The sequence below is a fragment of the Hypanus sabinus genome, chromosome 1, assembly GCF_030144855.1.
Source record: "Hypanus sabinus isolate sHypSab1 chromosome 1, sHypSab1.hap1, whole genome shotgun sequence".
Classification (NCBI taxonomy): domain Eukaryota; kingdom Metazoa; phylum Chordata; class Chondrichthyes; order Myliobatiformes; family Dasyatidae; genus Hypanus; species Hypanus sabinus.
The window spans coordinates 166,473,948-166,501,408 of NC_082706.1; the positions used below are offsets into that span (position 1 = coordinate 166,473,948).

General features: G+C 40.7%; 1 protein-coding gene and 1 long non-coding RNA gene across 5 annotated transcripts in view; one reads left to right on the plus strand and one right to left on the minus strand.

The window, feature by feature from the left end:
• Positions 1–27,461, plus strand: part of sntg1 (syntrophin, gamma 1) — a 442,632-nt gene that overhangs the window by 392,368 nt on the left and 22,803 nt on the right. For all 4 annotated transcript variants that reach the window (XM_059980773.1, XM_059980783.1, XM_059980754.1 and 1 more), the window contains 3 exons: positions 2,559–2,597; positions 13,640–13,756; positions 25,423–25,494. In XM_059980773.1, coding sequence (XP_059836756.1) covers positions 2,559–2,597; positions 13,640–13,756; positions 25,423–25,494 — 228 coding nt within the window. The remainder of the gene's footprint in view (positions 1–2,558; positions 2,598–13,639; positions 13,757–25,422; positions 25,495–27,461) is intronic.
• The window catches only part of LOC132399898 (uncharacterized), a 105,954-nt gene continuing 91,665 nt past the window's right edge, over positions 13,173–27,461 (minus strand). Inside the window, exons 3-4 of the long non-coding RNA XR_009514132.1 lie at positions 14,911–15,033; positions 13,173–13,298 (exon numbers count right to left, since the gene is read on the minus strand). This is a non-coding gene — a long non-coding RNA (uncharacterized LOC132399898). The remainder of the gene's footprint in view (positions 13,299–14,910; positions 15,034–27,461) is intronic.

Sequence of the window (27,461 nt, forward strand, 5' to 3'; positions counted from 1 at the left end):
AGTGTACCACCTCACACTTCTCCGGGTTGAACTCCATCTGCCACTTCTCAGCCCACTTCTGCATCCTATCAATGTCTCTCTGCAATCTTTAACTATCCTCTACACTATCCACAACACCACCACCCTTTGTGTCATCTGCAAACTTCCCAACACACCCTTCTAACCCCACATCCAGGTCGTTAATAAAAATCACAAAAAGTAGAGGTCCCAGAACAGATCCTTGTGGGACACCACTAGTCACAACCCTCCAATCTGAATGTATTCCCTCCACCATGACCCTCTGCCTTCTACAGGCAAGCCAATTCTGAATCCACCTGGCCAAACTTCCCTGGATCCCATGCCTTCTGACTTTCTGAATAAGCCTACCATGTGGAACCTTGTCATATGCCTTACTAAAATCCATGTAGATCACATCCACTGCACTACCCTCATCTATATGCCTGGTCATCTCTTCAAAGAACTCTATCAGGCTTGTTAGGCACGATCTGCCCTTCACAAAGCCAAGCTGACTGACCCTGATCAGACCATGATTCTCTAAAAGCCCATAGATCCTATCTCTAAGAATCTTTTCCAACAGCTTTCCCACCACAGACGTAAGGCTCTCTGGTCTATAATTACCTGGACTATCCCTACTACCTTTTTTGAACAAGGGGACAACATTCGCCTCCCTCCAATCCTCCAGTACCATTCCTGTGGATAATGAGGACATAAGGATCCTAGCCAGAGCTTCAGCAATCTCTTCCGTCGCCTTGTGGAGTAGCCTGGGGAATATTCCATCAGGCCCCAGGGACTTATCCGTCCTAATGTATTTTAACAACTCCAACACCTCCTCTCCCTTAATATCAACATGCTCCAGGACATCAACACTCAAGTTATCCTCACCATCATCAAGTTCCCTCTCAGTGGTGAATACCGAAGAGAAGTATTCATCGAGGACCTTGCTCACTTCCACAGCCTCCAGGCACATCTTCCCACTTTTATCTCTAATCGGTCCTACCTTCACTCCTGTCATTATATAACTTATAATGAAATAACTTGTAATCAAGTAATATTATTTATGAGTATTTTTCACAATGCATTTAGCAAAACTTCATCTCAGTTTTAATAGACAGTACCTTACTGAAAGATACCTTTCTGGCTTGTAATCAAAAAGCAACAAATGTCAATGCTAGAAATCTGTAATAAAATCAGAAACTCCTTAAGGTACCAAGCAGCCAGGCAGCAAAGTAGAGAGAGAAAAACAAAGCCAACATTTCAGATCAATACTCCTCATCAGAACTGGCGTATATTCCACAATGCTTCATGTGAGTGCCTTGAATTTTTCTAAGCTTTGGAGGAGAAGAGGGGGGGATTGGTGCGAATCATTCAGTCTGCTAAATCTCAAAACATAGGGCAATTCTCTCATACACATTGAAGTAATAAACTTCCATTGCACTTCCTCACAGCAAATATATTCTCCTTTAGTACTATATGAAATATTCCTTGTGTATTTTCACCAAGAGTGTTGCACAGATAGTTGCATATAGTAGTATAGGAGGATATATTTGCAGTAAGATTTGTATTGTGACAAAGGGTAAGATACAGTTTGGTTTCCTAATTGAGTATTATTTCTGTTTGTTAACATTCTGTGATTTGTGTACAAGGATGTCTGGATCCCACCGCTCCCCCCCCCCCCCCAATGGTGAGAGTAGATGAGAAAGTGTAGAGGAAATGCAGAATATATTTCCAAGTATAATGTTCTTTTTAACTAAAGAGAAGTAAATCAACTATAGAGATTTCCTCAACAACCAGTTCAGTAACTAGTAAGTATACAGATTTCAGGAGAGTGGAAAAAATTTACTTAACTTGTGGTTGATGTCTGGACTTCACTGTATGAATGGGTGGTGGATGGAGAAATGTTCACCATATTTAAAAAAAACATCTGAGTCATAATTTGAACCCCCATAACCTGCATGGCTAGGCATCAAATACTGGGATTTGGGATTGTTCCAAAATCCATTTTTGACCAGCATGAACAGCTTTGTGCAGTGCCACAACTCAAAGGAAGACAAGCTATTAACTCTGGAACAGGGGGAACCTTGGATCTCTTAGAATAGTTCTGTGCTACCACACTAGGAAGTGAACTCTTTATAATTTCTGAACAACCATCCAGTTTAGAAGTGTTACCAGATAGAAATCTTCTCATCATGTAAGTTAGAATATACAGTATGTAAGATATTGTGAAACTAAATGGATGGCTTTAAACAATTCTGTCCAAGTATATCATTATTATGTAAAGTAATCTTGTGTCATACTGTGATATTAAGTTACAATATTTTTGCCAATAACACATTCAAAACATCAATAATTACAGCCGTTATGCATAATACTTCATTCTTTGGCATTAATGACCAATAAAATTAAATGGTTTACATGTTTACTAATCAGAAAACTCTTGCTTAACTATTACCTTTGTACATGTTGTTATTTTGATAGTGTGCCATATTTATTCTACTGTGTTTGACTCCTAACTAAAGTACGATGCATTTAATATATTTAAATCAATATTTTTCCCTCAGATTAAAAAGATAAACAGAAATTTTCCCGTAAACCAACAGGTAAGATGGAATATTCAGTAATGTCACATTGACACATTTATCTGCCAAATGCATTGTTTTAAATGTCTTTTTTTACCTTTGGTATAGAATGACCTTTAAATAAAGACTAATGGCCCACAGCTATCCCCATGAACAAAAGGTGCTAATTAAATTATTATTGACTTTATCAGTGAGGATGTTCAGGAATTCATTACCTGGATCATTCAGTTAAGCAACTTTCAATTGCTGTTGCTAGAGCACTCAAATATTTACATTCTCTGGTGATCTAAAATTTTCTGAGAGCAAGACAGGGATAAACTTATTTATTTGATTCAGATTCAGTGGATCTCTTCTGAATCAAAATTAGGTTGAATTCAAGGGTATGCAGTTGCTTTGGTGGAGTGATAAACACATTTCAGTCAAATGGTTAAGAAATGGCAGATAAAACCAAAACATAATTAAAGGTCGTTTAATATGTTTTCATACAGAAACATAGTAACATGCACATTTTAACTGAGTTTCAATATCAAAAACAGAAAATGAAATGAAATTGTGGCTTCCTTGACTGAGAGAGGGCTACTAGCAAGACAGGTACAGGGATATATGTTTGGGATGTTGAACTTTAATTCAGACTAATTCATTGTGACTATACATAGATCACAGAGAATGAAGCATTTGGAAATTTTGTGCAGCTTATCTTCAGAAGAGCATGTATTGGTGAAGGTTTAAAGAACAAACAAGGTTATTTCAGATCAGGCTCAACATTGCAAAGATGCTCATAGAGGTGATTACTCTTCATCCTAAAGAGAAAACAGAAGAGGGTCATGACCCTCTTATGAATCAAGACAGCTGGAACATAAAGATTTGAAAGAAAACTTTATAAGAACACAGACTGTACAAGTGACGAAAGATTGGATAGTTCTTTCTCCACAGGAGCTCAGTAAATATAGTCGGCAATGATCTGGTGAAGTCTTTTTCACGAGAACTGGATAATTATGTGACTGGAAATGTGGTCGAAGGTTTTCAGGATAATTGTAGAGTTCATTAAGTAGACATAGCCAGCTACCTTGTGGAATATAATCGTTACTGTGCTGCTGTGATCAAGCAAATGTCAAGACTAGTAATCAACTGACCAGGGTTGATTGAAGGAGATATTCGATTGATATTTTAGAATTTGACTTAATTCACTGTGCGGATCAATAAAAAGTTGTGTAAATCTTTCCCTTACAAAACTACAAAACTTGGTTGACATTCATAATAGGCTGCAATGTACATGTCTGGCAAAAGGAATAAAACTGATAAAACGTAACTCATCCTTCCTATATTTTTTCATCCACTGCAGAATTTTGTCTGCCAGCTACTCAATGTATATCGCTGATCTCATTGACCTGTTTGTACTTTAGCATCTTTTCATTGCATTATCATATTGATATTCAATCAGCAGTTTTGGACATCCCTTAAGTGTAAGCAGCTTGTGAATTAACATCTAAAACAACAAGACAATGCAGCTAATTCTGATTTCCAGAGCTTCGGTATTATGGCCATGATGGTTATCTTTGCTGTAGGTATTGCTGCCAACTGCTCCTTGAAATCACATGGATTTATTCGGCTTGGATTCTGAGAAAGTGCCATCCTCAGAGAATTCAGAGTTTTATCATCCGCTTCGCAGTTCTGAAAGAACATGATTGCATGGCTTTCAGCGCCCACATCCTGGGGCTTGCCATTAATTGTTCATTCCGATTCAAGACAAGATGTAGCAGAACTGCAGAGCTTCGATCTGTGTGATCGTTTTGCTTAGTGAGTTGTTTGTTGTTCTTGATGTTTAGTACAAATGCATTTCTGTGATGCAGTTTCACCAGTTCAGCCGTCTGAATCCCTTTTTCATTGATATGGCTTGATTGTAATGGTAGAGAGAGAGGGATTGTGGGCCATCAGGTTACAGACGTCTATTGCAAACGGTCCAGTTTGCCTCGGCTACCAGATATACTCTGAGTCTCTCCCATTTAGTACAATTCAAAAGCTATGCTACGTAGTCAAGGGCGACCTCGGAGTGAAGATGGGGAAATATCCCCACATATACTTCACTGTGGCTTCTTCTACAAATACTACCCAGGACAGATTCAACTAATATAGCTGGTGAGAAGAAGGCAATGGATAAAAAGTGAAAATTGGTTTATTATTGTCACATGTACCAAGGTACAGTGACAAACCTGTCTTGCAAACCATTCATACAGATCAGTTCACTGCAACAGAGCATTGAAGTAGCACAAGGTAAAACACGGTACAGAGTATTGTGCTGATTTCTGGTCGCCTCACTACAGGAAGGACGTGGAAGCCATAGAAAGGGTGCAGAGGAGATTTACAAGGATGTTGCCTGGATTGGGGAGCATGCCTTATGAAAACAGGTTGAGTGAACTCAGCCTTTACTCCTTGGAGCGATGGAAGATGAGAGGTGACCTGATAGAGGCGTATAAGATGATGAGAAGAATTGATCATGTGGATGGTCAGAGGCTTTTTCCCAGGGCTGAAATGGTTGCCACAAGAGTGCACAGGTTTAAGGTACTGGGGAGCAGGTACAGAGGAGATGTCAGGATAAGTTTTTTATGCAGAGAGTGGTGAGTGCGTGGAATGGGCTGCCGGCAACAGTGGTAGAGGCGGAAATGATAGGGTCTTTTAAGAGACTTCTGGATAGGTACATAGAGCTTAATAAAATAGAGGGCTATGGGTAAGCCTAGTAATTTCTAAGGTAGGGATATGTTTGGCTCATCTTTTTATTGTGCTGTAGGTTTTGTATGTTTAAAGTTTTATAGTTGTAAACAAAGTGCAATTCAGGTAGCCAGGTCATAACGAGGTAGATTCTGAGGTCAGGAGCCAATCTTACCACAGTAGGGAACCATTCATTAGACTTATAACAGTGGGTTAAAACTATGTTTGAGCCTGGTGACATGTAATTTCAATCTTCTGCCTAATGGCAGGAGGGAGAAGAGAAGAAGTTTGTGATGAGTGGGATCTTTGATGCCATGATGTGCTAAGCTGTGTCCACCATGCTCTGTAATTTCTTTCAGTCATAGACAGGCCACCTGCCTTACCACGCCATGATGCAGCTGGATGGGCTGCTTTCGATGCTGCAGCAATTAAAATTGGTGAGAGTTAAAGGGGAGATGTCTAATTCTTTCAGTATCCTCAGGAAGCAGAGGTGTGGGTTATTTTTCCTGACTATGGCAACAATCTGGTTTGAATGGGACAGGTTATTGATAATATTCACTCCTAGAAACTTGAAGCTGCTATTCTTCTCAAGCTCAGAGTTGTTGCTGTAAACAGGAGCATATGTAAATACTCCCTTCCTGAAGTAAATAACCGCAGCTCCTTTATTTTGCTGATGTTGCTGGAATGAATTTTGTCATGACACTGTATAACTTGGCTCTCTCTCTCATTCCTATACTTATTTGAAATGTGACCCACCACAGTGATATTGTCTGCAAACTTGTAGATGATATTAGAGTTATATCTGGCCACATATTCGACAGTGGAGGGCTAAGATGCAGCCTTGTGGTGCAATAGTGTTGAGATTCAATGCTTGTGTTAGTTCATGCAATACCTGCCGCATAAGCAATCTGCTATGTCCTCTAAACTAAATTGGCGGGGGGTGGGGGGTGAGAACCAGGGGCAGTTGGTATACAATTAGATGCAGTGTGCAGTGAGACTGTGAGAAAGGACAGGTAGATGTGAGGGAAAAATGTGAGTTCAAATGTAATATGGGGGCAAAATCAAAAATGACTGAAGGTGTTGTATTTGAATGCATGCAGTATGCAGAAAAAGGCAGATGATCTTGTAGTGCAGTTAGAGATTGGCAAGCATGATATGGGTATCATTGAGTCGTGGTTGAAATAAGGTGATAGTTGGGAGCTTACCATCCAAAGATACACATTGTATCGAAAGTCAGGCAGGTAGGCAGAGGGAGTGGGGTAGCTCTCTTGGTAAAATTGAAATCAAATCTTTAGAAAGAGGTGACATAGGATTGGAAGATGTAGAATTGTTGTGGGTAGAGTTAAGAAACTGCAAGTGCAAACAGACTCTGATGGGATTTATATATAGGTCTCTGGACAGTAGTAAGGATGTGGGCTGCAAATTACAACAGAAGATTAAAAAAAAAGCATACCAAAATTACAATGTTATGATAGTCATGGGGGAGGTCAATATGCTGGTAGACTGAGAAAATCAGGTCGGCACTGGATCCCAAGAGAAGGAATTTGTAGAATGCCTACAAGATAGTTTTTGAGAGCAGCTCACACAAAATACTGGAGGAACTCAGCAAGCCAGGCAGCATCTATGGAAAAAAGTACAGTCAATGTTTCAGGCCAAAATCCTTTGGCAGGACTTTTGAGAGCAGCTTGTAGTTGAACTCAGTTGGGAAGGTTTATTCCCGATTGTGTAATAAACTGGATTTTATTAGGGAAGCTTAAGGTATAGGAACCCCTAGGAGAGATATGTTATATTTCACCCTGCAATTTCAGCTGGAGAAGCTGAAGTCAGATGTATCAATATTACCATGGAGCAAAGGGAAACGAGAGAGGAGCTGGCAAATTTGATCAAAGGGAACACTAGCAGGGATGTCAATAGAACAGAAATGGCTGGTATTTCTGGAAGAATTATGGAGGCACAGGATAGATACATCCCCACAGAAAAAAGAATTATTCTAAAGGCAGGATACTGCAAGAACAACATGAAAGCAACAAAGATAGCAAATAATAGAGTAAAAATTAATGAAAAGTCAGAGGATTTGGAAGCTTTTAAAAACCAACAGAAGAAAAATAAATAACCCATAAGGAGGGAAAAGATGAAATATGATGGAAAGCTATACAATAGAAGTAAAAAGGATACTAAAGGGTTTTTTTTCAGGAATATAAAGCATAAAAGAGAGGGTTATGGACTGTTAATGTGAAAGGATGTTTATTTGCAATATCGGTTTATGAAAGGGAAGTTGAATGTTTTCTACATATACAGTTTTATGTTGCATTAATCTAAAGGGGAGGAAGTGTAATATATGGATCTATTTCCTGCCCGTAGCACTAGCTATTGATCTGTTGCCTGTGCATGCAAATTGCTCTCTCTCTCTCTCTGCAACGTGAACACAGCAGTGTAAGCCGTCTCCCGCATGCATGCTTTAATTTAATTGATATGCAGTTATGCACAGACACAAAGGATAACATTTAATTATTGTATAAAGAACTATATTTTTTAATTACTGAATTGTGCTCACAGAATTAAATATTAAAGAAGACATTAGATTCATCATTTGCTTTTGTCTCCACCTTGCATCAGCTGTCTTGAGCAAGAGATACCACATTTATTGGAAGTTCATATAAATGCACTAGTGTAAACTGTAAGCAACATTAATGCATGATGAGGAAAATAATTAATATTTAGATAAACCTGCTTAATAACCTTATCATACTTTTAACTGGAGCTTAAAGACCTTGCTTTCTGCTAGGGAAAATTTAGATCAAGATTTCACTAGATCTTTCCCTGCACTCTCCCAATGTAATGACTTTGTCATTACAAAGCTAGAAGTTCATATGTCTGAACTAGTTCAGTTATGTGGAATGCTATCTTTCTTAAAGAATTTATCTAATGGGTTGTGGACTTTGTTTAACCAGAACTTTGTTCAATCTTAATGACCTTGAGGAAAAGGATGGTGACCGACCTTCTTTGCCTGTCAAAGTTAAAGTACATTTATTATCAAAGTATGCATACTATATACATTTAGAATTGAAATTGTTGAATGTGAGTTCACAGTTATGAAGCCAATGGCAGTTGGTCCAGGAGCCCATTAGTTGCAGGCCACAAACTCAGTTCAGTGGAGAGATGAGTAAACCTCGTGAGCAGTGACCTGAACATTGGCCCATACCTCACCTCTGGTCCCCACACCCTGACCATTTCAATTTGGACCAGGGTCCTGCCACTTTGTTGTGCTCTTGGGCTTGTACCCGCTGCCTCATTTTGGCCTGTTTTGGCATAGTGCCTATATTGGTCAAACATCAGCTTGTTCCACAAGCTCAGATGTGCGCCCCATTGCATCTCCTCTGCCTTCCCTCATTTCTGCCACTTCAAATAGCCTCCAAATCCTCTCCAGCAATGCCTAAACATCAGCTGATTCCCGCCACTCTGGGCCCTTGGCCCAGCCACCTCAGTTCAGGCTGTACATAACATGCCACAAAGTCCTGCACTTTTGAGTTCACGATGCGAAAAGGCTCAAGTCCGAAAGGAAAGTTACAGGTTATTGATTGCGGTGCTCGTTTTCAAGATTAATAAAGTAGTTAGTAGCTTTGGTTGCTGTCAGCAAACCATTGCTGTGCTTCATCAGCAACATATTGATGTAGGAGCTGACTCCATATTTTAGGGAAGGGAGATAGATCATAGATATAGACGCATTGACATTGATGGAACAACACTACATTTCTAAGTCAGGTGGACTATGTCCTGCAGAGGCATCTATTATTTGCTGTGTTACAATGTATTTGTTGCCCCATTCTTTCTAAAATTTGGAGATCACATGTTTGGGAGGTTGACTCTATGACACTACCTATGATTTTCACATCATCATTGATGAACATTCAGAGTTGGTGACTGCCTACATGAAAAATGCATGGAGGATATTACTGTGATTAAAGGCTGCACTGCCAGAGCAAGCCAAAAACCATGAGGTTCCACTGAGGTTTGTGCACTGCTTAGGGATCGGTACACTGCCTTCAGATCAGGGAACAGGATGTTAGCAAAAGCCACACTCTCCCATGCCATCAGGAAGGCAAAGCATGAGTACGCACAGAAAATCCACCAACACCTTTGTGAAACCAGGGACACGTGGCCTCTGTGGTAAGGTATTCATACCAAAACAGGTTACAAGTCCACCCTGCATGTCAGCAACAATGACTCCTCCCTAAATGCCTTCTATGCACAATTTGATGCATTGAACAACGTGACATAGAGGAAGGCCCCTTCTACCCCTGAGTAACAGGCACCCTCTGCTCATGGCCATGGGTAAACCCAATCAAACCTACGGGGCCAGACAGATTACCTGGTTGAGTTCTGAGGGATTGTGTGGACCAGCTAACAGAAGTCTTAACAGACATTTTTATCACATCTTTGAAAGAATCTACTGTCCCTGCTGGCTTCAAGGCTACCAGCATCATTCTGGTGCCCAAGAGAGCAATGTCAACTAGCCTAAATGTTTACCACTCAGTGGTTCTGACTTCAAGAAACGTGAAATGCCGCTCGTTCTGACTACTTTGTCCAAGCGTAACATTGAGGGGCATATAAAATGCCATCTTCAAGCTACATTAGACCTCTTCCTCTTCACCTGCCACTCAAACTGGTGCACTGATGATGCCATAGCCTTGGCCCTCGTCTCTGTTCTGTCCTAAATATAAAATGCCAGACTGCTGTCATTCATTTCAGCTCAGTGTTTAACAGATCATCACTCGGAGGTTGGTGGGTAAACTGTCCCCACTCCTTAACTGGGTCTTGAACTTCTTAACAGAAAGACCCCAGTCAGTCCAAGTTGGCAGCAACTTCTCAAGATCCATCACGTCGAGCACGGGTGCCTCCCAGGGCTGTGTTCTCAGTCTGCTGCTGTTCACGCTGCTGACTCACAACTGCACTGCCACGTTCAGCTCAGATTGCATCATTAAGTTCTCTGATGATATTGCAGCGGTTGGCCTCATCAGCTGTAGTGATGAGTTGGCATGCAGTGAGGAGGTAGTGAGGCTTATTAAATGGTGTGAGAACAACATCCTGAGTCTCAAAGTGAGCAAGACAAAAGAGATGATTGTGGATTTCAGGAAGATAAATTCTCTATTGCTCAAAAAATGGTTCTGCTATGGAGATAGAAAAGAGCAAAAGTTCCTTGGTTGCACATTACAGACGAGTTAACCTGGACCTACAATACTTCCTAAGAAGTCAAGAAGACTCAACAACGTTTACATTTTCTGAGGAGACCATAAGGCAAAGGAGCAGAAGTCGGCCATTCAGCCCATCGAGTTGCTCTGCCATTTTATCATGAGCTGATCCATTCTCCCATTTAGTCCTACTCCTCCGTCTTCTCACCATAACCTTTGATGCCCTGGCGAATCAGATACCTATCAATCTCTGCCTTAAATACACCCAATGACTTGACCTCCACTGCCGCCCATGGCAACAAATTCCACACGTTCACCACCCTCTGGCTAAAAAACCTTCTTCGCATCTCTGTTCTGAATGGGCGCCCTTCAATCCTTAAGTGATGTCCTCTCGTACTAGACTCCTCCACCATGGGGAACAACTTTGCCACATCGACTCTGCCCATGCCTTTCAACATTCGAAATGTTTCTATGAGGTCCCCTTTCATTCTTCTAAACTCCAAGGAGTACAGTCCAAGAGCGGTCAAATGTTGCTCAGATGATAACCCTCTCATTCCCGGAATCATTATAGTCTCATTCTAGTGAGGTGAAGGTTCCCTGCCCCGATTCTAACAATTTCATACAGGACCGACATCGACAGTGTCCTGTCTGGCTGCATGATTGTGTGGTACAGAGGGTGCAAAGCATCAGGCCACAAGACCCTACAAAGGGTAATTAAAACTGCAGAGAGAACCACCAGAGTTTCCTCCCCCCCCCACCATTTGTGACGTTTTCTGGGAGTGTAGAGATGAAGGTCCCAAAGCATTGTAGAGGATCCTACCATCCATCTCACAGTCCCACTACTGTCAGGAGGACAGAAAAGAAACGTCAGGATGAGGTTTGCCCAACTGTGTAACAGCATCTTCACTCAGGCGGTGACACTAATGAATACCCTACAACCACCGTGGTCTCATCACTAGGTCAACATGCCGTTTACTGTATACTGTTCTGATTACTGTTTACCTGTGTTGCATGTATTTTGGAATATTTTTTATCAACTTGTCTGATAATATTTTGGTTTATGTGCTGTGTGTGTCCTATATGTTTTGTGGGTGCTCTGTGGTCGAAAGGAAAGCTCCTTCATTTGGCTGCATATGCACCGTCAGATAACAACTAACTTGAACTTGTTAATTCTCACTCACAACTCATCTAGGGAACTTACTTCCTTTATTTACGTTTGGACTAAAATGTAATGGGTTCTGGGTCCAAACAGTGATAAGATGATTCAGGTGTGCCTGACCCTGGAGGTAAGACGCTAGTGCCGTGGATTGTATGCTGGTTTGTCATGCATAAAAGAGAAAATACAGTATCCATAAATGCAGTCCAGAGTGTGCAGATGTTGTAACATGTAGCAGTGATGTAACATAGGTGAGAGTTCTGAGATAAGCTGCTAAAGTTCCAGCATTAATTGCATAAGAATGAAGTTGGCCTTGGTTATTTGGTACGTGTTCCAATAGACAATGTTGTTGCTATGTCATTAGTAGCAACATAATGAAGAGAGCAGAATCTGGTATTGCTGATGTAGTTGACCTGAGATACAGTTGCTCATCATGACCACAAAATTAAACTTATTGCAATGTTGCATCTAAACCTTTGGGGTTTGACTTCTGGCTTGGATTTACCACATTATCTGATTCCACTGTCTGTGAAGAATCTTAAGCACATAGTCGACCTTGCGGAAAATAGAGATCTATTCTCCTTTCTATGTGATGCACATGGGTTCCAGTTAAATGAGGGAAGAGCTTGCCGTCTGCTCTTGCTGTTGACCATTTTTGCCATTGTTCACAGCTTCTCAGCATCTACTGTGAAAGGTCTGCGAGTACCTGCTCCATCTACAGTTCTCCTCCCCTAAAAGCGTGAAGCCTGAGCAATTATTGCAGCTATGTTTAAACTGTTCGAGCCATTCACAATATTGGCCTTGCAGAGAACTGGACTCAATGTCCACAATAATTAATGCTGGCTGCAGTGGCAGACATGCAAGTAAAGAGCGAGCACAATGTTAGAAGCCAGCCTGTGTTGGAAACAACAAGAAGGAGCTTATCACAAATCTCGGCTTTTTGCCTGATTCTAAATCTTGCCAACCCTTATTGGGTGGCATCCGTTAGTCTTGCGAGACCATGGATCTGCACCTGGAAAGTCTTGCTTAAGTTTCTCCAGGGTGCAGGCCTGGGCAGGGTTGTATGGAAGACCGGCAGTTGCCCAAGCAGCAAGTCTCCCCTCTCCATGCCACTGATGTTGTCCAAGGGAAGGACAAGGGCCGATATAGCTTGGCACCAGTGATGTCTTAGGAGTTTCCAGAGCAAGGTTGAAGACAATGTTGGACTGCCTTAGGGCCTCCAGCTCTGGATTTGTCCTCTCGAAGCCTTTCCCATGAGTGGGTATGGCCACGAGCCAGTGGAAGTTCGAAATCAGAGTTTTCCCTCTCTTAGGTGGACTGCATTCCCAGGCTGACCAGCTCCATCTGCCCCTCTGCAAGGCCAACCCTTATTAGTGTACAAGAATAAGAAAATAAAATGACTTTATTTCTTACATCCTTTACATACATGAGGAGTAAAAATATTACATTATGTCTCCATCTAAATGTGCAATCATAGCAATTTATAATAAACAGAACAGTCAATGTAATATAGAGTACACTCAAATCAGCGTGAGTTAATCAGTCTGATGGCCTGGTGGAAGAAGTTGACCTGGAGCCTGTTGGTCCTGGCTTTTATGCTGCAGTACTGTCTCCCAGATGGTAGTAGGTCGAATAGACTGTGGAAGGTACCAAATCTGGTATCTTCCTTGCCTTAGCAGAGAATGGAGTGAAATATGTCTTAAAATATGTCTAAAGGATTTTTTTTTAACAGAAAATGAAAGCATACAATATAAATGAAACACATCTTTACAAAATGATCCTCTACCTTAAGGCAAAAAGAAAGACTATTCATCATGATGAATAGGGATAATCATACACCATAAGGCCTTAAATAAAATAATAAAGCAGAAGAATAGTTGTTGATTTAAAATGGTTTTCAGATGAATCTCTCTCTCTCTCTCTCTCTCCTCTCTCCTCTCTCCTCTCTCTCTCCTCTCTCATGCCCCCAAGTTATTAACATAAGACTGGTCAATGTTGTGTTTTTTCGACAGATAGTCTACATGGGCTGGGTTGAAGACCGGGAGCCAGACTCACTGCAGGATAAGCTGTACACACCAAAGTATCTAGCCGTGCGAGGCGCTTGTCTATACATGTTTACCGCACCTCCAGTAGGTTCAGTTTTGCTTTAATCAGCATGCATTTTAATTTAGTGTACAGCTAAAAATGTACAGACAAAATGTATATTCATCTGATATGATACTAAACCAATGGTTGCAATGAATGATATGTTATACAGTGTATCTTTATATTTTATTATCTCAACAATGAAGGAATTCCTGTCTTCTCACAATGCTGGATGCAAAGCAGTTCTTTGCAGTTGAAAATAGAATTAATCTAGAGTAGAGAAAAATTGCAACTCTTCCTAGCCCAATTGACATCCAGCAAAAAAGTTAACCCTTATCTGTGCAGTGGGATGTTTGTTACTACCTGATATCGAACCTTCCCCCCAAATGGTTCTCATTCCAGTACAATACTCAATTTTTATCTCCAGCGTGATTTATACTCTCTCTGGTCTGAAAAATGGCAATACATTTTTACTCACAGAACAAACAACTTTTAATCATCTTGTTTTCCCTGAAAATCTACTGCCTAAAAGGCCAACATTTACCAGCCTTGTTATAAATTACTTCAGAGGATTCAATAACTGCATTGTTGACTGTTTGCAATTAACCCTGAGCCTTCCTTGCACCTTAAACAATATTTTTTTGTTTTCAGTATTGATTGTTAATGGGGGATATGTCATCTTCTGGTACTTATCCTGCCCAATGGTTTGGAGATAGATCATAGGCATTAGAGGTAAACTGACAATAATGGGAGCTATTTGTGAGGAAGGATAGAGTGAAGTATAGATCCACCACCCAAGCCTGTACATAGCCAGAGTTTACAGGAACATGGTTCTTGCTGTGTCCTGTAATCAGCAGAATGTGCTCAGATTGCTTTGCCCATGGCCTGATTCAGCTTCCCAACCTCACAGTTTTTCCACGCTCTGCTGTTCTTACCCAAATCTAACAGTTTTCTGTTGATTGCTGTATTTTTGAGGACACAAAGGTTTTATATCCAAGGAGAGAAGACTTCATCCTCTATTCCTTCACCCCACAGAAGCAGACAGAGTGTGCATATGGTTATTTATTACATATTAATCTGTGAATCAATCTCAAGTCTATTGTTTGGTACTAATATCTGGACAATCTCAATTTTACAAATATTAGTATCAAAAAGAAGACATTCAGAAACAGCAATCTGTTTCACTGAAAAATCTCACCGGAAATCTCCTGTCACATATGCTTCTTTATAATTCTTGAAAATTACTGTGGCCTCTTTGCAGACCTCCTGGAGAAATAATTTTCCATTAGATGTTGAAGGAACTCAGCAAGTTGGGCAGGACCTGTGGAGGGGAATAAACAGTTTACATTTCAGGCTGAGACCCTTCAACAAGATATCTTTACTCACTGTTTTGGAAATATTTCAAGTTAAGAATTGTGACTTTTCTGGGAGTCTATAAAATAGCTTTAGACTGATACATAATACCACTTAAAAGTCTTTTAAAAATAAGGAAATTTCTAAGCTAGTCTACTTGTCAAGTCCAGCCTAAACAGTAAATGGATCAAGAAGATTCAGCAAGGAAAGATGGAGGCTGAAGTCCTGGGGGCCATTTTTGGAGCTTCTGTTGAGTAAGAGGGCCAGTGTAGGAGTCTGAGATCTGACTGGGCAGGAGACCGTGGCAAGGAGGCACAGGAGAGTAGCAGTAAGGTTTCTTAAAGAAGTATCAAATAATTAAATTGAGTATGGATGCAGGATCAGGTGATGTGTTGTAGCTGCATGATGTGGGAGCTAGTGGATCCCATCCTAGTTCCTCGTGCCCACACCTACAGCAAGTGTTGGTGGCTCAAAACTGATGATCTGGAATCTGATTTTAAACACTGTGATGGATCAGGAAGGGGCTGAGTTGCCCGGACACTGTCTTTAAGGAGGCAGTCACTCTAATGAGATGAAATGCTTCGAATTCACTCTGTGGCCAAGGACACAGTGTGAATGTGAGTGTGACAGTTAGGAGTTCCTAGAGGTAGTGCTAGAGGAGCCTCAGCCATTGTGATTGCCACGATTCTGAGATTGTGCTCCCTTTGAGGTTGAGAGTGGGAGCTGTAGGAAGGAAGTGGCACCACAGTCCAGGGAGCCTTCGAGTGGGGAGGAGGGAATGTGGTTGTAATTTGGGATAACATAGGGAAAAAGACACAATTCTTTGACACAAGAATCGAGAGAATCGGAGGCTGTGTTGTCTGTATGGTGCCTGGGTTCAGGACCTGCAGAGGAATTTGAAAAGGAAGGGGAAAGATCCAGTTGACTTGGTCCATGTGGGTGCTAATGATATAGGAAAGAATTTCTGCTGAGGAAATTTGAGCAGCTCTGGGCTAAATTGAAATGCAGAACCAAAAACGTAATAATCTCTATGTTGTTATCATAACCATGTGCAAATTGCCCCAGGTTTAATAAGATCAGAGAGTTAAATGATAGCTCAAATATTGACATGGGAGGAGTGGGTCTGAATCGGTGGGACATTTACCCCATTATTGGAAAAGGAAGGATCTGTTCCACCTAAACCATGTTGGCACTAGGGTTGTGGATAAGGTAAACTAATTAGTAGTGGGGTGAGTTCACCAGCTTAGAATAGTTTGGATAGAGCAATGGGGAAAGTGAGTGCAGAAGTTACTGAAGACTCTGCAATAAAGAATAAGACAATAAGTTTAGAAAGGGAAAACAATTTAATTTCAGGCAAAATGTAGACAAAATTGCAAAGAAGGATGCTGAGTAGACAATAGACAATAGGTGCAGAAGTAGACCATTCGGCCCCTTGAGTCTGCACCGCCATTCTGAGATCATGGCTGATCATTCACTATCAATACCCAGTCCCTGCCTTGTCCCCATATCCCTTGATTCCCCTATCCATCAGATATCTATCCAGCTCCTTCTTGAAAGCATCCAGAGAATTGGCCTCCACTGTCTTCCGAGGCAGTGCATTCCACACCTCCACAACTCTCTGGGAGAAGAAGCTCTTCCTCAACTCTGTTTTAAATAACTGACCTCTTATTCTCAATCCATGCCCTCTGGTACTGGACTCTCCCAACATCTGGGACATATTACCTGCCTCAATCCCATCAAATCCTTTAATTATCTTAAACGTTTCAATCAGATCCCCTCTCAATCTCCTCAATTCCAGCGTGTACAAGCCCAATCTCTCCAATCTCTCTGCGTAAGACAGCCCTGCCATCCCAGGAATCAACCTAGTGAATCTACGCTGCACTTCCTCAATTGCCAGAATGTCCTTCCTTAAACCTGGAGACCAAAACTGTACACTATATTCCAGGTGTGGTCTCACCAGGGCCCTGTACAAATGCAAAAGAACATCCTTGCTCTTGTATTCAATTCCCCTTGTAACAAAGGCCAACATTAGTAGAGGATGGATAGTGTATATTTAACACACAGTATGCAAAATAAGGTAGACAATTTGGTAACAAAGTTGGAAATTGTCAGGTAAGGTGTGAGTGTCATAGAGATGTTGTTGGAGGAAGATACGCATCATATCAAAAGTACCGGTAGGTGGCAGAGAGTGCAGGTGGTTTTGTTGATTTAAAAATTGGAATCAAGTCCTTAGAAAGAAGTGATGTAGGACCAGAAGATGTAGAACCCTTGCAAGTAGAGTTAAGAAACTGCAAGGTAAAAAAGACCCTGATGGGAGCTATATAACGGCCCCCAGATGGTAGCCAGGATGTGAGGTACGAATTACAATGGGAGATGGAAAAGGGCAATGTTCCAATCATCAGTATGCAGGTAGATAGGGGGAAATCAAGTTGGTGCTGCATTCCAAGGTCAGGAATAAGGTAGTTAATGTCATTTTAGAGCATTGGACCGTTGGAAAATGATGTTGAAGAGGTAATAATAGGAAACAAACTAATAGTGGATGAACTGAGAGTATTTCGTGTCAGTCTTCACTGGAGAAGACACAAGCAACATACCAGAAATTCAAGAGTGTCGGGGGGCAGAAGTGAGTGTAGACACTATTACTAAGGAAAAGGTACTTGGGCAGCTGAAAGCTCTGAAGGTAGATAAGTCATCTGGACTAGATGTATTACACCCCATGGTTCTGAAAGAGGTAGCTGAAGAGACTGCAAAGGCATTAGTAGTGAACTCTCAAGAATCTCTAGATTCTGGAAGGGTTCTGGAGGACTCGAAAATCGCAAATGACACTCACTCTTTTTTTGGGGGGGGGGGGGGAGGCAAAACACATGAAATTATATGCCAGTTAGTCTAACTTCAGTTATTGAGAATATGAGTCCTTTATTATGAAAGAATGAAGTTTCAGGGTACATGAAGACATATGATAAAATAGGCTGTAGTCAGCATGTAGTCAGAATCTTGCCTAATAAATCTATAAGGAAATTCTTTGAGAAAGTAACAGGCAGGATAGACAAACTGGAGTCAGTGGATGGTGTTAACTCATATTTCAGAATCCCCTTGAGAGTTTGCCATAAATGAGACTGTTAAACAAGATAAGAACCAATGGTATTATAGGAAAGTACGGACAGAAACTTGGCTGATGGGCAGAAGGCAGAGTCAGAATAAAGGGGGTGGTTTATCGTTTACTGCTGTTGACTAGTCATGCTTCACAGGGGTCAATGTTGGGTCTGCTACTTTTCACATTATATGTTAATGATCTGGATGATGGCTTTGTGGCCGAGTTTGCAGATGATGCAAAGACAGGTGGAAGGGCAGATAGTGTTGAGGAAGCTGGGAGTCTGCAGAAGGACTTGAATGGGCAGGTAGGAGAGAAGTGATGGTCATGTACTTTAGTAGAAGGCATAAAGGAATAGATTATTTTCTCAGTGGGGAGCGCATACAGATATCAGAGCTGCAAAGGACTTGAAAGCCCTAGTATAGGATTCTTTAAAGGTTAGCTTGCAGGTTGAATCAGTAGAGAGGAATGCAAATGTAATGAGAGTATTCATTTCACAAGGACTAGAATATGAATGCAGGGATGTAATGCTGAGGCTTTATGAGGCATTTGTCAAACCACATTTGGGGCATTGTTAGCATTTCTTGGGCCCCATATCTAATAAGTGATGTGCTGGTATTGGAGAGGATCCACAGTAGGTTTATGAAAATTATCCCAAGAATGAAAGGGTTAATGTATAAAGATCGTTTGGTGACTCTGGGCCTGTACTTGCTGAATTTTAGAAGAACGAGTTTAGAAACCAATTGAATATTGAGTGTTGATGTAGGATCTCAGCCCGAAACATCAACTGTTTACTCTTTTCCATAGATGCTGCCTGGCCTGCTGATTTCCGCCAACATTTTGTGTGTGTTGCTTGTGTATTGAAAGGCCTGGATAGAGTGGATCTGGAGTGGATGTTTCAAATTATGGGAGCGTCCAGGACTAGAGGGCACAGCCTCAGAATAGGAGGATTTCCCTTTAGAATAGAGATGAAGAGGAGCCAGAGGGTGGTGAATCTGTGGAATTTGCCACAGATGGCTGTGGAGGCAAAGTCACTAGGTACATTTAAAGTGGAGGTTGATATGTTGTCGATTAGTAGGAGCACCAAGTTATGGGGAGAAGGCAGGAGAATGCATTGAGAGGGAAAATAAATCAACCATGATCAAATGGTGGAGCAGACTTGATGGGCCAAGTAGCCCAATTCTGTTCCTATGCCTTATCATCTTCTGGTTTAGCTCAGTTTATATTTATTATGCAGTTGGTAAAGTGAATCCGTTGTTTTATACACTGTATCTAAAGTGAAAAATAACAGAAATAACTAAGTTCAGTTTTATAAAAATTTCATTTTCTATAAATATACTGTATGAAATCATTTAAGATTAAATACTGCTAGCAATCATTTAGCCAATTAGATGTGCTCATACTTTTCAATTAAATGAGTGAAAAACTAGATTCAATTGGAATGCGAGTACTTGACCTAGCCGTTGAATTCCCTTCCTTCACTAATATACTGTAGGTGCAAAATTTCTAATTCAATAATAGGCTGGCAAAGTGCCTAAATGTATATTTGTCTCTTTATGAATAATAAATTCCTGCATTACATTACTAAAAGGAGAAGTTGCAAATGTTAGAGTCTTCATTTTGAACCCATTGCACATAGTATCTCTAATTTGTACCATTTGAAAAGACAAATATAATACTGCTTAAATGACTCACATTGCTCATAATAAATAGCTGCATCATCAGGAGATTTATTTATTTCTTCATTTACTAGTGAATCCCTTTAATCAATAGATAACTAGCTCAGAATAATATTCCCCTAGCTAGCTGTATTTTTGAGTAATTACAATCTAGTGTAGATGCGTGAAATATATGGCCATAATACTTACGTCTGTTTCTAATTCATGGGTTGATACTGAGTCATTTAGTAATGCCTCCCTGAAAAGTTCTAGTCATCACAAGCTACCTCCTGTTGACAGGTAACTCCTTGGAGCAGATGGTCCAAAGCTGTAGTCTATAAGTTATAATCTAACAAAAGTTTACTAATACTGACATTATATTTAATTTTATATATTGCTGAAAAGTTATTTCCAATGTTTAATTGAAAATATATATATTTTCAGAGAAGGAAAGGGAAGCCTCATCTTATTCTTTTCCTCTGTCTTCTGTTAATACCAAGGTCATGTGAAATTGCCCTTTCCAAAGCTGGCTATTTCTTCAAGACAATTATTTCAGTGAAAAGTTTAGAGTTATTTAAAATATCCTTAAAATATCCCGAAACATCAAGTTCATAGTTCAATTTTTGTTAAGTTTAATATGAAGAGTACAGAGACTTGCATTCAGTGACAAGGAAGGAATAGTAATGTATTTCCAAATTAGGACTATATGTGTCATGGAGGCATATTTGCAAGAGATGACAGCCTAGGCAATTGTCCCTGTCTTTCTAGATGGTAGTGCTTGTGGATTTGGGAGTTACTATTGAAGAAGCTTGGGAAGTTGCAGCAGTACATTTTGGTATAAGACATACTTTATTGCTCCTCAGTGAAATCATGAGTGGTCATTAATTACCTCCAGAAATAACAGCATGTTAATCCACTCCATGGGGAGAACAATTAAGGCAATCTCTTTAATTAAACTGAGATTAATAAAAAACTGTCTGAATTCTGCACACTGGCATAAATTGGATGATTAGGCCAAGAATATCTTCAGCTATTGAACATAGAATGTAGAACAGTATTGCACAGGAACAGGCCATTCAGCACAGAAAGTTGTGCTGAACCAAGTAAATTAGTAATTAAATGGATTGTGCTTTGGAATTTATTTTATATCTGAACCGAAACATATGTTTAAAAAAATCCATCCAATAAACCTCCCTGCTAGAAAATACAAAATTCTTTTAACATTTTGGTGAATTTATACTTCTGTACCTTTCACATCTGTAGACAGAATCCCAAGTAAGGTATTTTTATGACCTTAATGCAGATCAGAGTTCTTTTCACATTCACTAACAGAGCTTCAAGTGAAAAGAAAACCGCCAAAATGCTAGCATTTGAAATAAAAATCAAAATGGTGAAAATACATGTTTGTCATCATCTGCAGAGACTGATTAGTTTAATAACATTCAAAATATTACCTTCAGCTTAACTTGTTCTGATGAGAGGTTTTTATAGTTGCTGAGAAGTTGCTAGAGATTTCTAGCATTTTCTACCACAGGTGGGAAGAAAACCTGTGATCTGAGAAACATAGAAAACCTACAGCACAATACAGGCCCTTCGGCCCACAAAGCTGTGCCAAACATGTCCTTACCTTACCCATAGCCCTCTAATTTTCTAAGCTCCAGGAGACTCTTAAAAGACCCTATCGTATCTGCCTCCACCACCGTCACAGGCAGCAGATTCCATGCACTCACCACTTTCTGCATAAAATAACTTACCCCTGACATCTCCTCTGTACCTACTTCCAAGCATCTTAAAACTGTGTCCTCTTGTGCTAGCCATTGATGATGCAAAGGTCATTGCCAGAGGCTCAGCAACCTCCTCCCAGTAGCCTGGGATACATCTCATCCAGTCCCAGTGACTTATCCAACTTGATGTTTCCAAAAGCTCCAGCACATCCTCTTCCTTAATATCTACATGCTCAAGCTTTTCAGTCTGCTGTAAGTCATCCCAATAATCACCAAGATCCTTCTCTGTAATGAATACTGAAGCAAGGTATTCATTAAATACCTCTGCTATCTCCTCCTGTTCCATACACACTTCCCCACTGTCACACTTTGATTTGTCCTATTCTCTCACATTTTATCCTCTTGCTCTTCACATACTTGTAGAATGCCTTGTGGTTTTCCTTAATCCTGTCTGACAGGGCCTTCTCATGGCCCTTCCTGATTCTCCTAATTTCATTCTTAAGCTCCTTCCTGCTAGCCTTAAATCTTTTAGATCTCTATCATTACCTAGTTTTTTGAACCTTTCATAAGCTCTTTTCTTCTTGACTAGATTTACAACAGCCTTTGTACACCATGGTTCCTGTACTCTACCATCCTTTCCCTGTCTCATTGGAACACACCTATGCAGAACTCCATGCAAATATCCTCTGAACATTTGCCACATGCCACTCTCTGTATTCAAAACCATCTGTCCAAAACTCAAAAAAAACTATCCATGATAAGTACATCCCTTATATCCTTCACTAATATTGTCCAAATTAATTTCATAATGGACCTTGAGATATGCTATAAATTACTTTTGTTATAACTGTCCTGATCTTATTTAATATTGGACCAAAGTTGAAAGATCTATCACTATCCATTACATGAGCTGCAGTTTCACGGACTTCAGCTGTTTGCAGTATTGATCAGGCATAGGAATGCTCTAGAACCCACTCCAACTTAAGTTCTTGGATCTGTTTGGATATGGTCTGTAACTGGCAGTGGAGGGACCAGAACTTATATATTTCATACAACTCTGTGTGCTTGCCATAAAAAAATCATAAGCCTTAAATGACAGTGCAGTGAAACAATTTGCATACAGGAAACAAGTAGTTTTCTTTTTATGTTCCTTATAACTGAGAGATCCAAGTCAATATGAAACCACTGCAGTGGCTTGTGCGATTAAGCTGAGCACTTGGCCTACCTACAAACAAGGGTGACACTTTCACCCTCCATTACAAATTTTAGAAAGTTTTCACTAGGAAAATTATTAACCCAACTGAAGGCAGCGCCATTGAACTGCTACTGAAGCTGAAATGTTGCCCAAGCTATCAATTTAATATATAGGAGGGATCATTAGGAAACATTCTAACAAAAGGAAGCTGAAGATTGAAAAATGTTCTATTTCTAGATGTATAAGGACTGACAGCAATAAAATACAAATTATTAAAAAGCACTTGTCAAGAACTGTTATTCTGTATTTACAAACAGACCAGCCAAATGTTAAGAATTTGATTACTGTAAAAGAAAGGTGATTTAATGTATTTGAATTCTCTGTAAGGCCAATATTTCACCTGGGATATGAGCAAAGGAATAATACATCCAAAATGGAAAGTCAAAGACAATTATCTTACTTACTGGCAAGGAGTAGGCCCATCATACATTTTCTAAGCCAAGGATAGGAAAGGATGATGGTGAAGAAAATGTTGATAAACATTTTCCTAACAGGGAAAAAATGATAACTTGCTGTAACTAGCTGAAATATATTGCTAATTTCAATCCATTCAATTCAAGTTTAATTGTCATTCAACCATACATGAATACCCATGAACACAGCCAAATGATTCAGCGTTACTCTTGGGCCAAAGTGTAAAACACAGTACCAACAGTCACTCACACTAAAGCGCACAGAGCACATACCATATAAGATACCAGTAAAATACAGCCACACAAAAAAATAGTCCAGATGCAGAGTTCAAGAATGCCACAAATCTGTAGATGACCACAATAGTTTATCTTCTGCCCAGCGAACACCAGGGGATAGCAATGACTCCAGCCTAGACACTGCACCACACTGCCCCCGGTGGGAGTGCACTGGCTATGACACCTCTCTCCTGGTGACTGTTATCAGACACCACCCCGTGGCTTGAGGCTCTGAATCCATGAATGCTGCAGAACAACCACGATAGAATTTGACTTGTGCCAAGTGAATACTGGAAGTGGGGGGGGGGGGGGGGGGGCTGCATCGACTGCAGCCTGGACACCATGCCAGATAGCCCCTGGTGGAGTACACTGGCTTCAATTTCTATCTCCTGGCAGTTGTAAACAGGTTACACCACAGTTTGTGGCCAAGTCCTCGCTATGACCAAGGCTGTGCGCCTCCCCCCTGGCATTCTGCCCGGCTGTCCACCAATAAGTCAGTGAATCACACCTGCAGCATTCCACGGTAACCATGTCCAATAGGATCCTGCAACCACATGAAAAGCAAGTAAGATGGTCAGTCACTATTAGACTGCACACCTCCTTTGTGCACCAACTTCTCCAAAGCCTCTCTGATGCAAATGCAGCATAATCTGCACCATCCAGCTCCTTCAGTTTCTCCACCAACAGTCAACTCAGTGATGGAGTAGACCTACAGCACTTGGTGATCTTAATGTCTAGCAGGGTCTGACGATTATTTTTTAAAAAGCATTTTAAAAATACGGTGGCACCCTTTGTTGACCCTGTAGAAATTTGTAAGAGAATTGCTGGCAAGGTCCACTTTATAGTTCTGACCTCTGCATCAGTGCATTTCTGAAGCATTTAAACCCCATCCTGACTTTTCTGTTGGTCTCAGCACTGAGTCTGGGCTGTTGGTCAAGTGAGTTGAGCTCAGGGATCTGATGGAAATCGCATAAGGCCATCAGCTTAATGCCAACCATGTTTAAATCAGATTAATATATATTGAAATACATTTATTACTTTATTTTATAGATCTTATTTCTAAAAATATTTAAGTATTTAGTAGTTCTATTAGAGACAGTAAGATTGGCAAAGATATTTGACAGGAGCAAGTTGTCAAATTACTATTCGGGCCATCTGGCGTTAGGGGCTGATCACCACGAGTATATTGGACCATATTGTGGGAAGAATATAACTTCCCACATATAACTGTAAAGATTTGAACTCGACTTGCAGACCAGAAGAAGTTAGTGTAAGTATTAGAGTGGTAAACAATAAGATGTGGGCTGGGTCAAGTGCAAATTGTGCTCTCAAAGCATGGACACAATTTCTTGATACATTGCCAAAATCTGCTTCTCCACTTTGAGCAGCGGAGAATCCCAGGGACAGCAGGGATATTGTGTATCTTCAAGAAAGTTTGAAGCATAGACTTGGAGAAAGTTATATTGAAGAAAATGCCTCTTTCTGTTTTGCAAAAGTACATGGCATCTTCTCTTATTGAGTTTGCAGGAAGTAACAGGTCACAGTGAGTACGAAGAATACAGGTTGCTTGATGACTCCTTAAAAAGGATGGTTTTATGTCAGGCTTGGTTGTTCTGTAGGTAAATAACAAATGCTATTTTCAAACTAATGAGGTGAAAAATCTTGCTGTAGAGTATTTTGGTGCCATGAATTGTTGAAATGTTGAAATGCTGCCATGAATTGTTGAAGTTGTATGTGAGTCTTCTAATGGTAAATCAAGAGTTAACTTTTGTAATGGACACTCAGAGATATGTAAGTAAGCACAGTTTTGTCCTGCTGTGGCTGCAGCTTATTTTCATCTGCACTGCTGTGCAAAGATATTCTAAGCCATGCTGTTCCTCTCCAGCCTTTAAAGCTAAATTATCCAAACACTTAAGCCTCTAAAACATTTCTTTCCTCAGGTGACTACGTGGGATTGGACAAAAGCTGTGAGGAGTTACACAGTTTACGAAATAATGTGCAAAATCCTTAAGGTATGAATGTGCAAGCGGATTCTATTAGTATCTGCAGAACTACACTGAAATGTTTTGTTTGGACTACAACCAACCATTTTTCTGAACCCTACAGATAAGAAAGGTGTAAGTATCACTATGTTGTCATTGAGGAAATGCTGTGGTTCTTTGAAACTTTTCCAGTTTATTTGATAAGCTAAAATATTTCAAAAGGTATATTCATTATTCAGGGTTATTTTCTGAGCTTTTACCTTAGGAATATTAATTGGTAAGATGGTTTATTATTGTCGCATGTACAGTGAAAAAATATGCCATCCATAAACATCATTTGATTACAACAGTGCATTGAGGTGAAAGCATCACAGAATGCAAATTAAAGTGTTACGGTTACAGAGGAAGTGCAGTGCTGGCAGATAATAACATGCAAGGCCTCAACAGGGTAGATTATGAGGTTGAGAGTCCTCCTTATTGCAGTAGGGTGATTGTTTAATTGTCATATAAGAATACGGTGAAAACTGTCCTTGCGCCTGGTTATGCATGCTTTCAGGCCAATGGGAGGTGAGGTGAAAAGAACATGTTCAGGGTAGTTGGGGTCTTTGACTAAGTGGGCTGCTTAACGAAGGCAGCAAGATATGCAGACAGGGAGGTGGGTTTCCATGATGTACTGAGCTGTGTCCACTGTAGGGTAATGTAATGGCTGACAGATGACACATGCTGTTCATAATAGAAATTGTTCTACGTAATTCGCAAACTGTCATTGAGCTGTGTTAACTTTAAGCTATGGCATCTGACGTAATGACTTCAGTGTATGGCAACTGCTTAAGGTTGTGGCTTTTGTTAAGCACATAAAACAACTCTTGCATCGTTTATTCACAAAATCCTGCACTGGTGACCCTGATACTCCCAGAAAATTTCAGAGTTGCTCAATGACATGTCGACCAACGCAGACGCTTTGATGCCGCTGGAGGTTTGGGAGCAGCATGTTGCCGTGTAGTTGGCACAAGCAAAATCCCAATTCATGCTGTGAGAAATCACCACAGACAATACCTAATTTTACTACATCATAGCATCGTTAAGTAGTTCCACTGCAGCTAGAGTTGTGAGTCTATTATAAGTCTTGATTGCACATGCTGAACATGAGCGTATTAAACAGTTGCTCTCCTTGGCCAAGCTGGATGATGCAAGGCCTTCAGAAATAATGGACAACATGATATCTCTCCTGGGCAATCAGCATCCTTGTTTCATCCTTAAAGAACTCTTTATACTACAAATACCTGATCAAGTTCACACAGCCCTCACTATTACACCCATATAGGGAGCTTGCTAAAATGGTCAATAGTCTACACTCAGCCAGGCAGAGAGATGCATCGTTCCACAAGCTTTCCGTGTTTCAGTAATCCCCTCAGCAGAGCCTCCAGCAGGCTTATGCTGCCATTCCGAAGCAGACCACAGCGGGTCTATGCTTTTACCCAGCATACTTCGGCACGAACGCCAACAAGTGCTGACCACCATGCAGCTTTGACTGTGCCATCACATTGGGACATGGGAGGTCCGTGAATACCATGAGTTCCAGCTGCCATGGTCGTCTATTGTTCATTACAGACACCTTTTTTGGGCGACACTTTCTGTGTGACACAGGCACTCGAGTGAGTGTGCTGCCAGCAAAGAGCAACGGACCCTCTCTGGAGGCCGCCAACCGTAGCAGGATCTGGACTCGTGGGACATGACACATATGTTCTGCTTCAGTGGATAACGCTACACGTGGCACTTGGTTTTGGCTAAAGCTGCTGGACCTCTGCTTGGTGCCGATTTCCTGTGCACCAAAGGTCTGTTGAGTAGATCTTCAGAGCTGCCGACTTGAGGATGCAAAGGGCTTTGGTGCCCCCAGTAAGCTGCCCACAACAACTCTGTCTAGCAGATGCACCACCAGATGTGGATTCACTCCCCTGCTGGGTGAATTCCCAAACCTCACCAAGCCCACATATTCC